Genomic DNA, 11,974 nt, shown 5'->3' with positions numbered 1-11,974 from the left:
TTTTTAGAGGACAATAAAAAGAAAGGAGAGGGTTTGTCCTACGAACAAAAACTTTATTTGGAAGGATTTGATTCCTACTTTGCATCTTTTCAACATTAAGCAACTCTTTTGACTATAATATTTTACCTTCTAGATGACTCTATTTTATTATATGATCAATCCTTCTCATTCCATTCCTTTTTTTTTTCCCCACATATTTATGATAATTATAATTGCATAGTATAAAGTACGAGTTAAAAAATGAGAGAATGTAGTTTTATTTGAGATATGCTTGTTTAATTTCACTTTTTTTTTCTAATGGAATGTTCAAGGCAATGAATTTTTTTGAAAAAAAGAACAATAATTTGGGTTTTCTTTAATTTCTCTTTCAATTCTTGAAATATCGAAAATGGTATTTAACTATTAAAATTTATACACTTTTATATGCATTACCTTCTATCGAAAGCCTTTTTAAGTTTAATAGAAACTGTAATATATTAGAACAAGAATATGTTTATTAAAAGAGTTTATGATCGAGGAAAGCATATAAAACGAAATCTAAAAAGATTTTTCCTTTGTAAAATTTAAGTTTTTATTTTTTTCGAGTACAAAATTATTCTTATTTTCCCTATCAAACAATGTTGTGAATTTTCCAAACCAATCATCAATAAATCAAAATAAAAATTCTTCACAAAATGCCATGTGACTCTTTTGAAACTTTAACCTAAGAAAGGTGGCCATAATGATGTTGATCATTGGACTAAAATCCATATTAAAAGTGTATTAAGTGATTACATGGAACATGGACAAAAGGTAGGACAGACCAATCACATTGAGGGAAGTGTATTTGTTTGTCCTTAGCCTAACCATGTTTTATGGTAGGTTTCTATTATATAAATTAATCCCAATTACTTGGGCCCCAAAATTAAAATATAATAATACCTTTGCTTCCTCTTAAGGGTTACTTGACTAAGGCCAAATTAACATGGTCACTTGGTTGTGTCATTTAATTTTATCAATCTCATTTGTAGATTCTATTTGGGTTAGAGATTTTATGCCTTATGATTGTAAAAATAAAAAAATAAAAAATTATTGACTATTTGATGAACAAAAAGGGAGTCATGTAGAGGGGATGATGGTTCATATTAGATCCTTTTTTCTTTATGATTAATTATTTTTAAGATAAAAGCTTTGGTATCTTGGATAGAATCTTCTGAATTCTTTTCCCATTACTTTGGGTGTGTGTGTGTGAGAGAGAGAGAGAGAGAGGGAAAGGGGGGGTTGACCTCCATTAAGCCAATGTGCCCCCATTTGATATTGAAAATTAAAATGATTGGTGGGTCTAGTGATTTTGAGTGCACACCCCCATGTGGAGACCAACTTAGTCTGTGTTCCTTATGGTTAACCCTAAGCTTTGTGGGGGCACCCCACACGCTAGGGTTTTAGCCAATCAAAGGTGGTGTCTTTATGCCCACCTAGGGTTTAGTCTATTTAATATGTAGGGTACCCTAAAGAAATCATAAAGAATGAGCATTAGGGTTGGTATAATTTTTTAATGGGTGCTATGGAAACCATAAAGAAACAAGCATTTGAGGCTGGAATTCATGTTAAAACATGTGAATACAATCATGGGCACTTGGATTGTATGAGAACCTTTTTTAGTGGAGTGGAGTTCCTCCATCTGATTCAGTGTTAAGCAAATGGGTCTAGATAAGTTTATTTAAAAGGACAATTCAAAGCCCCTTTTAAGGAAGTCAAATTAGAATCATACCCAAAATAAAACCCTTTAGAGAATGCTTTGATTCTCCATCAAATGATTCAAAATTTTTCAAAATAAGTAAAAATAAAAATAAATACACACCCATTTTTCTTTGCTATCTTTCATCAAAATATAAATTTATTACAACAATATCCACTTGTCGTAGGTATCATATTCAAGATTTTAATATAACTTAATATTTTTCTTTTACAAAATTTATCACTTTCTATCAAACATTTAGTTTATCTCTTTGTAATTTTTTGGTTTAAGTTTATTGTTTTCTATTGGATAATTAATTTTAATTAATCTTTTTATGATTTTTTTTATTATGGATAAATCAAATAAAACTCACAAAATGGGAACTTGGGGTGATTACCGGAAGTTATTTTTCTATCGGGAAAATTGTATTTTCATACCCACATTGAAAACAAAAATTATAAAATAAGAACTTAAGTTTAGAAAATCTAATTTTAATACATTTATCTAAAATATATCAAGTTTTTATGTGTTATTATCTTTAGTATATAAAACTTGAATTACTTTCCTCCTATAAAAATACACTTTTTCTACATATAAAACTCTTAAAAAAAAAATAAAAATCTAAAGTCACATAAATTATGGATGTGGGATGTGGGCTTAGTGGGATTTTGGTCCCCTTTGTCCGTACAAGTCATGACTGACTTTTGACCTAGATTTGACACTCTTCTTAGGCCGTTAGATCCAATTCTCAGGCCAAGAATCTTGAGATCCATCGGATTTCCATTTCCTCTCCACTTTTCCCAACTCTTTATTCCTTTTAGCCCCAATACTCCACCTTTACATAAACAGGAAAGAAAAGGACTCGAGAATTTCCCACTTCTAAATACACATGTAGGACCCACACAAACAAAAACACAAAAGGTTTAATTTGAGGATTCTATTTATATCCTCCCTTTTACCTTTACACCTCCTAATTTCAATTATAAAATATTATATGAAATTTTATATCTTTCTTTATCTTGTCATTATTGCCCCTTTCTCTCTTTCTCTCTTTCTCTCTTTTCCTTTTTCAAGTAAGAATAAAAACTAGGACTAGACTAAGAAGAAATGAAAATAATGAATCCAATAAAGATAAGAAAAAAAAACAAAGATGAGGATAAATATGTAATTTTATATTTAACCCATTTTATATTTAAAGAAAATAAGTGAAAAATAAAGGTATGTTTGGTAATTGTATTTGAAAAAGAATTTTTTTTTTATTTTTTGGAATTAAAAAATAGGAAAGTATGTCTAATAATCATAAAACAGTTTTTTATTTTTTATTCTTAAGAAAAAAAAGTAAATAAGATGTTTTTAAATAATATTTTTAAATTATTTTTAATTAATTTTTAATAATTATTTTAAAAATGATTATATAAATAAAAAGAATGATTAAAAATAAAATATTAGATATAAAAATTATTTTAAAAATATTAAAAATAAGTTGAAAACATTTAAAGTTCTCGAATAGATTTTTGTTTTACACGTTATCATAAAACAATTTTTAAAAATTATTTTTTAAATCTGTTTTCTAAAACCGTTTTCAAACAATACCTTTCTCTTCCCTTTTCAAAAAGAACCCGACCCAAGATTTGAGAATTACACTGAGAATCTTGTATAAAGAAACTTGGAATTCTTAACCAAACATGATTCCCACTAAAAATTAACTTTCTATAATAATACAATTGAAGCCATTTGGATGGTAGAGGATTGGTCAAATAAGGTAAAAACCACTAAGTGGGTCAATATGGGCATGTTGTGGCCTCTTGATTGGCCATTTAAAGGCATATTGGACAATGAATTCTAGTGCTCAAAGTAGGTAATCAAATTGGGTTTTGTTTTTTTGGAATGGGGACCAAATGTGTGGCTCTCTCTTTACCCTCTTGTGGGGTCCCCATAAGACAATTTAATTTAATTTAGCTTATTTTTATTTATTTATTGGGATTGGAGAAGTCATGTAATGTACTATAAGTCTGTTTTAAAATGAAGTATAGAATTATTAATCTTTTGATTAATGTAAAAAAGTGTGTTTAGTGGGAGTGAGTTGGGCTTAGTGTAGGAAAATCCATAACATTGGGTGGTTGTGATTTAATAATATTTGCACTTTTGTGGAAAAATATTTAGATTGGGATACTGTCTTCTTAGTGCCAAAGACCAGGTGGGTAATTTAGAATTTTATTTATTAAAATAATAAAATGAAAAAAAATCAATTCTTACCAATTTTTTTTTTTCAATTTACTTATTTACGAATAAAACAAAATTAAAAAAATATATAATTTTAATAATTTCTCCTAAATAGAATCCATTAAAGAGGGATAGGCAAAGTTTATAATAATTGTTTTGGTGCTTGGATTTAATATAAAAAGCAAAAAAAATGTACTAATTATATTTTTCTATTTTCTCATTTAATTAATGGAGTTAATGGAATTAGGGCTGATAAGCACTTGGCTTTGGCAAGCATTTCATTTGCATGATGTTAGCATGGAGATTCCACAAGTGTGAAAAAAAAAAAAAGTATTTATTTAAATAATTTTAATATTTTTTGTGGATAAATTAATATTTTTGTGGGGAAAATGATTAGCCAAAAAATCAATTAATATTTGTTGTTATATGATATAAAAATAAGAGGTGTAAGACACTTGTTACTTGTCTTATCTTTAACTTTATGTCTTGGATATTCCTTACTACGTAGGATCTTGTTTCCACCAAATATAAATAAAACAAATAAAAATTCAAAAGTAAAAACATTTGTTTTTGTATGCTTCCATTTTTGTGATTTAAAAAACCAAATTGCAGTGGATATTTTGAACTATTAAAGAGTTTTAATAAAAACGTTTATCCAACAATGGCCCACTTGAATTTGGGCCCAACCAAAGTCTTCTCATCCGGCTGCTAGGCCTAGGCCCTCAAAAAGGTCCGTCCTGTATCCTACTCTTCTAAGCTCAATAAAAACGTGTGGATGTGTTTTAACTTTCAGTGTACCAAGATCATCCCCTTGAAATTACAAAAATTTTGGTTTTAAAATGAGCCTAGATGATTCTTCCTTACAAAGGTAAACTTCAAGAAACATATCAAAGCAGCCTGGTCTCTATAGCTTCAGTGAAAAGTGCCTCTTTCTCTCATGGCTTATGGTATTTTTTTTCCTGGATCATGTACTTTGTACATACCCTAAGAGACTTTATATTGAAGCACCATTGGTCTGTATAATATAAATGAAATCGATATCGATAAACCTAATGGAGGGGATAATGCAAAAGATTAACTGAATACAAATTATAAGCCCAATGCTCAATGAGAGAAGACCGAATAACACAAAACTGAAGTACTTTATCTTTGCCAGACATGCAAAATTATTCAAGCTCAGTCTTCAGTCTAATGAGCTAATCACACAGTAGAACTCACATTTGAGTATGTATATCATAGCCAACTGATAAATTGCATGATGGGTGTGTAATCAGTTGATCAAAGACAACTGTAACATGAAAGTTTAGCTCCCAAAACTCGAAACTGAAAAACAAAAAAAAACCCAATTGGCATTCACAATATCAGAGTCCGTCCCCTTAAAAAGAGAAGAAAAAGGAAAAGACCAGTTTCTGGTTCTTAAGATTTAACACAATACTGCATACATGTATGGATGCTAAAAGAAGAAAGAGTGAGGAGGGGAGGAGGATACAATTACCATTTGCTCACAGATTCCCGCTGAATACAACTCTGGTGAACAGGGACAACAAACAAGGAGAATAACGTTTGAACTGCAGGGCAGGTATGTGGAACTGCAGTGGAGAACATGCATGGGGGGCAGGACTCGGTGAAAAATTATGACTGCAAAAGAAGCCTACTTCATTACTGCAGAGGATCCTGAGAAGTTCAAAGACAACTGTCTAAACTAATCAACCGCAATGCAAAAATACCATTTGATCACAAATGCATGCTGAGGAGGACTGATATTGTGACCTCAAGACAAGGCCCATACTTCATGGTTGCATAAGATCCTGATAAATTGCATAAGTGCACTAGTAAGAATTTGTTTTATGCCACTTTCACAGGTGAATATAAATGAGAATAAATTTTAAAGCAACACAGTAGAAAGGTTGAAATATGACCACAGCAAAGAAAGGTAATATTGAAAGGAGTGGATTGTTGACTAGCTAGAGAGGCAATGATCATATGTGTATAAAGGTCATGTCTAAACTCATCGTTTGATTATCATCTATTGTATAATTGCAGTTTTCCATTTTTACCTATTAAAAAAAAAAAATCAATTGTATGATTGCAGTTTCAGCTGACCCAACCAACCAAAAAACTCATTCAGGCCAGGTTGGGCAGCTTGGATTACAGGCCGAACCAGTTCGGGCTTTTATACGAGTTGAGTATTCTACTCTGTGGGTTGAGCTTGGTTTAATCTCCAATGCAAAAGGATACACCAAAATTCAGCCTTGATTTGCAATGAAAAATCAATACTTGGGAGGAAGCCTTTAAACCTAATGGAACTACAACAACAAACAACATGAGAAAATTTGTGTGATGTATTGCAAATTCCAAAAGATGATTCTGATAAAGATACACTTTAAGCAATTCAAATATACATAAACAAATTTGAGTAAGCACATAATGGTGCTGTATTGATCAAGATATATAATTCAATGTGGTAATGACAAGGTGCATCTTCACTTATTGTCTGATCAACAAAATAAGTACGGGCCAATGTCTAGAACCAATTATCTGAAGTATCAATCAACGTTGTAATGTATCAGGAAATATATCATCCATACAATGTGTCAAAGCACTGCCATCAACACCCAAATTCTTTATATATTTAACAACAGCTAAATTAATTGTCTTTTCCAGAATAATTTTCTCAACTGCACTATATACAAGTTCCTTAAGAGAATAGTTGATAACAGAAACAGTGTGACTTAAATCCTAACCAGGTTTACATTTGATTTTTGGAGATCCAGAATATTTTTCTATACTAGGATCAACAAAATCAGTTATCTCATTACTCATTAGTCATCCATCAGAAGGAAGCTCCTAATGTAATTCCTTCTCTAGTTGGAAGTAAAAAATATGCCACTTAATACTAAAATAGCAACAAAACGACAATGACATGAAATAAATAAGGAAAAGGTAGGTGTAGGTAGTTTCTTACTTAAACAATGGGGAGCTTATAAGTACCACAAAGTTGAAGTAATGCAGTTTGATTAGCTTGATCAAGATTCTCATTGATGATTTGAGGATACCGTCCGGGGGAATGAGCAGAAAGATTTGCCAATGAAGCAACCAAGAATTCCTTCGGATCCTTTATTTCCTTTAAAGGATCCTCCTCTTTCCTCCCAGCATTCTGAAGTGGGACGTAGGTGGCAGCATAAACCATAGTCTCCCCGATATCCAGAACTTCTGGTTCCACCTCAACTCTATCCTGTTCTGGCCGTGAAAGAAGGGTAATAATGCTATCCAGTAATTTCCCCCATTGTTTAACAGATGTAGGATCCAAGAGTGCTGGAGATTCGCAAAGAAGCCGGGTTGAAGCAACTGAAGTTAACTTCAGCTCAATAGCTCCTGTAATCAGCTTAAGATTTGGTATCCAGAACTGCTCCAAAATCACAAGAAATATATTGGGCTGAACAGCATTGATCGAATCCACAAGGTTTGTGGAGCCATGCTTGACCAGAAACAAAGACATAAATATCAGGAAAGACTTCACAAACTTTACTGTCCTGTTCTTTTGAAGCCGTCCAAATAGGGTAGCCCAGATGTGACTCACATAGGGCGCAATAACTTCATATCCGAGATTCTCAATCACAGTGTTGAGCACATAGAAGCCCTGTTCATCTGTTGTATGAGATGAGATAAGCCTTTCAAATATTCCAAGTACCTGGCTAAGCCTCCCCTCTCTGTTAAGCTCATGGGGCGCCTTCTGAAGGAAGGCCTGAAGCAGACGCACTAGGGCAGGAACATTTGCAGTTTTTCGCCATGAATCAGGTGACAAGAGGAGTTCAAATATTTGCATGTAGCTGGGTGGGATGGGTGGTCTATTCAACTCAACAAGCTGAGCTAATAGTTGGAACGCATAAGGGAAAAACTCTGTTACATCGTTAACCAGGATGGTTTGGAGGCTGGGAAAGAGGCTTCCTTCAAAGGCAGATATGAGAGATGCGTCCTTTTCACAGGCCCGCCTAACAAGAACTGCAACGGCTTCAAACAGATAGTGATTAAAGACTGGATTTTTTGGGTTTTTGCAAACTTCAGCAAGAACATTAGTCAACTCCAAGATGCAAGGACCAGCAACCTCACGAGTGATGTCAGCAACTCCAAGAACCCGCATGATACACTTCATGATGTATTGATTCTCCTCAGAATCTGGAAACTTCAAAGCATTAAAAAGATTGCCAATCAGAACTGGCAAAAATGGACTAATATCCGAGGAAGTGTATCTTGCCATTCCTCCCTCTTCCTTGACCAGCAAGAGTTTCTCAATGCAATTTGCAGCATATGAATGGACGACATTTGACTCTGAACCAAGGAATCGAACCACATCTGGAACCAATGCAATTGCAATGGGCTTTGATATCTGATTTCGAAACATTGTAAAGAACTTAAGTGCACCTGCCTTGAGCATCGGGAACCCATTCACATCCTGACTCTTCAACTCTGGAACAATAACTGATCCAAAGAAACTCTCAACATTGACTAGGTCAGTTGAGACAGAATTACCCCCAGCCTTCTTAGTGGCAAGTGAGACAACCAAGTATATGGCACAGTCCTTATCCTTCCAATTCACAGCTGGGTTCGTAGCAAAGGAGCCTAACATATTTTGGATCTGTACTGAAACAATAGCAGTCACCCTTTCCTTATAATTCGTAGCAATCCCTTTGAGAAGTTCACAAGCAATCCTCCTCCTTGTATCAAGATCGCTCCCTTCCATATCCCTCCTAACAAACTCAACATAGTTCATCTCAAAAAGCTCCTCATCTTCATCCCTTAACCGCACATTTGGAATCACAATGCCCTGACAAATCTGAGATATCACATTATCAGCTGCAAACAATGTGTGGTGCACACTTGTACTAACAGTAGTCAAAAACTTAATTGCAGTAATGGTAAGCCGGTCACGGCTAGAAGATGCTGAAACAGTCGTGAGTAAGCTCCACACAGCAAGTGCAAAATCATTCAAGTACTCCTGAAACTCCTCCTCATTTTTCTCAATATAAAGACTAATATTCTCACATACTGCAGCTCGAAGCTCATCAACAACTGCAAGCCCATCCCCACTGCCCTCTTCAAGAGCTGGATACCTCATAGTGAGGTATTTTTTAAACTCACCCATCCACTCTTTCATGTGATCCTCAAAAAACTCGGGTAATTCTTGAAAATTTAAAGAATAAAATATTCTACAACATAGCCTCTGGGATTCAATCAGAGGCCGGAGGGTGGCTGCCACAGCAGGACCTCCGGAGTTAACCACGGAATCAATTAATGCGGCAGTTTTGAGAAAGATTTCTAATAAAGGCGCTGCAAAATTGTCGAGGCAATACTTCAAATCAAGAAGAAGATCATTGGTCTTGTATTGGTACCTAAACTTCTTGAATATCGAATTTGCGGTACCGAGAATTCCATTGATGGTGGCGTAATCAGATGATTGTGATGCAGTTCGAAGACTTGACACGAGCTCAGGCAATAATGAAGGCCATTTTTTCGGGAAATCATGTTTCCCGATCAGCGAAAGGGCTTCACTGAGCTGACTCTGAATTCGGGGAGTGGCGGAGAGCATGAGAGGGACAATTAGGGTTTTGATTTGCTCCTTTTCGGACTCAGGAATTGAGATTAGGGTCACAGCATTCGGCTCCCTTGACACCTCTGTCGACCACCTAACACGGAGGTGGTTCTTGAAGTTGACGGCGGCGCTCTGGCGGATCTGCCCATCGACGGAGGGCTCAGCGACAAGGCGGAGGACAGCGAGGCCGTAGTTGGGCCGGTCAGCAGCTTCGGAGAGAGATGATTCGGCGCGGCGGCGAGGCTCGGGATTTGGAGAAAGCGTATGGAGGAAGCATTGGGAGAGGAATTGTAGGGTTTCAGCGTTCCATTCCATTTTCTGATCGGTGTCCTCTAGGGTTTCCGAGAGCTTTTCTAGGGTTTATGAGAGTTTCTCTAGGGTTTTGATAAGTGTGTGCAAATGAATTCAAAAGTGAAAAACACCAAAAAAAAAAAAAAAAACCCCCAATAAATTGAGAAAGAGAGAACAAGTACCGTCGTTCAAGAGAAGGGCAGCAAAGCAGGCAGACCGATGTTGTTGCGTTTGGAGAGAGAGAAAATTAGTACGATACAAGGTTTTTAAAGAGAAAATGAGGGGTTTTAAGATTGTAATTAGTAATTACCTTTCAGAATATAAATTCGACGTGGATTAAATTTAAAAAATATATATATAAATTTCTACATATTAATTCATTTTATTAAATAAATTAATCCTCTAATTTTGATGCACATTTTTCACATTAATTTTTTTCCTTTCCCTTTTTTTAAGAAGCACTGAATTTTTTAATATTTTATTTTTAATTATACCATTTTTTAAATACTTGAAATTCAAAATATTACTTTTTTTAAATGATATCACTCGTACACTAATATTTCTAACCTTTCATTCAAAATTTTAGTATAATTATATTAAAATATGATATTAAAAATAAATTTTCCTTTATATATATATATTTAATAATAATCCAACATACTCTACGTGATTTTATTGATTTTCGTCATTAGTTTGAATGAAAATCTTTTAAGTAATTTCATCTATTACAAGATTCTCCAAAAATAAGTTTGAAAATTATTTAAATTGGGCTGGTCCCTCCCAAAGCCTGCCTCCCGCCAAGCCCAAAGTTTGAATAATTTCAAGAGCGAAAATTGCATTCGGAACTCCAAACTATGATTGAATTGGGCTTGGCCCAGTAATTACTTTATTTTGGGCCTACCTCGTTGTAGGAGATCTCCTAATTTTAGAGGTGGAGCTTAGAGTGGGCTTGGGCCTAAAAAAATGGTCCATACAGGACAACGAGTGGCTCCGTGTTACTTGATAAGGCCGAAGTACCCCTTCCATTGGGCTCGTGAAGCCCAAGCCAATTGCTACTTACGATATAAATTTTAATAAAAATTAATTTTTAGTAATTAAATTTATATTGGGAATGCATTTATATATATATATAACAAAAAGAATAAACTCATATAGTCTATCTTACCCAAACAAACTAAACAAGGGTTTTGAAGGAAATTTTGTGGTACACCACATCTTTGTTGAGTCAAAATTATGATATTCACATCAAATAGAAAAAAAGGTTTCCGACATTATATATGTATAAATTTTTTTTAATCTTATAAATGCATTTTAAAATCGTGAGGTCAATTTTGACTTAAAACCGACAATATCTATATTATTAAGAATTAGTCATTATAGACACACTTATTTCCTAACTATTTGTTACGTTACATGACTTTATCAATTTAAAATAGTCATAAATCTTTATGAAAGCAAGATACTTGTTCCTAAAGCAATCTTTTTGGAAACATAATGTAAAGGAATGTTCAGTAACTATTTTCAAAAGTAGGTTTAAAAAACAGTTTTTAAGAATAATTTATTGAAATTATTTTCTAATGTTTTATAAAATAAAAGTCTATTTATGAACTTAAAATATTTTTCATATTTTTAGATATATTTTTAATCATTATACATGTTTAAATAAATATTTTTTAAAACAACAATAAAAACCAACAGAAAAAATATTATTTAAAAATAAAAAATAAAAAACAGTTTTCTAATTACCAAACATGTTTCCGTGTTTTTTATTCTAAATAACAAACCATTATCAAATAAACCCGAGTCTCTCTTACCAACGATACAATTCATAGATGCACTCCCATTTGGGCATGGCTTCAAGACACAATTATTTTTGTGTGAAGCAAATACACATATATTCCAAGAAAAAACCCTTAAATGGCACCTTTCCACTCGGTTGTTTCTCTTAGTCGTTTAGGATGGTGAGTGACCTACTTGATATTTTTGAGTTGGACTCACTCTCACTTTAAGAGTCAAATTGGCTTTATTTCCTTGTATTGACTATTGAGATCATTCCTTCGATCAAAACCCTAAATGGGAAAAGACAACAATCAAACTGTTTCAATTCTTGCTTTTTTCATCCTTTTTATAAAGTACACTGTTGATGCCAGCTG

General features: G+C 33.5%; 1 protein-coding gene across 4 annotated transcripts; it reads right to left on the bottom strand.

The window, feature by feature from the left end:
- Positions 1 to 4,980: 4,980 nt before the first annotated feature.
- Positions 4,981 to 10,064, bottom strand: LOC117932171 (exportin-2). 4 transcript variants are annotated; one of them, XR_004654118.1, is made up of 4 exons: positions 6,906 to 10,064; positions 5,668 to 5,748; positions 5,436 to 5,578; positions 4,981 to 5,263 (listed from the first exon to the last, which is right to left on the bottom strand). XR_004654118.1 is itself a non-coding variant. In XM_034853276.1 (2 exons), exon 1 carries the CDS (start codon positions 9,843 to 9,845, stop codon positions 6,906 to 6,908), a length of 2,940 nt encoding a protein of 979 aa, XP_034709167.1. In that variant the 5' UTR covers positions 9,846 to 10,064; the 3' UTR covers positions 5,265 to 5,748. The 4 variants fall into 4 exon arrangements, 1 of the variants encoding a protein (XP_034709167.1); XR_004654117.1 differs by having other exon boundaries at positions 5,436 to 5,748; XR_004654119.1 differs by lacking the exon at positions 5,668 to 5,748 and having other exon boundaries at positions 5,436 to 5,633.
- Positions 10,065 to 11,974: the final 1,910 nt, after the last annotated feature.

This window comes from Vitis riparia, chromosome 15, assembly GCF_004353265.1.
Source record: "Vitis riparia cultivar Riparia Gloire de Montpellier isolate 1030 chromosome 15, EGFV_Vit.rip_1.0, whole genome shotgun sequence".
Lineage (NCBI taxonomy): Eukaryota > Viridiplantae > Streptophyta > Magnoliopsida > Vitales > Vitaceae > Vitis > Vitis riparia.
Note: the sequence above shows the minus strand (reverse complement) of the source record. Positions and strands in the feature narration are given on the sequence as shown.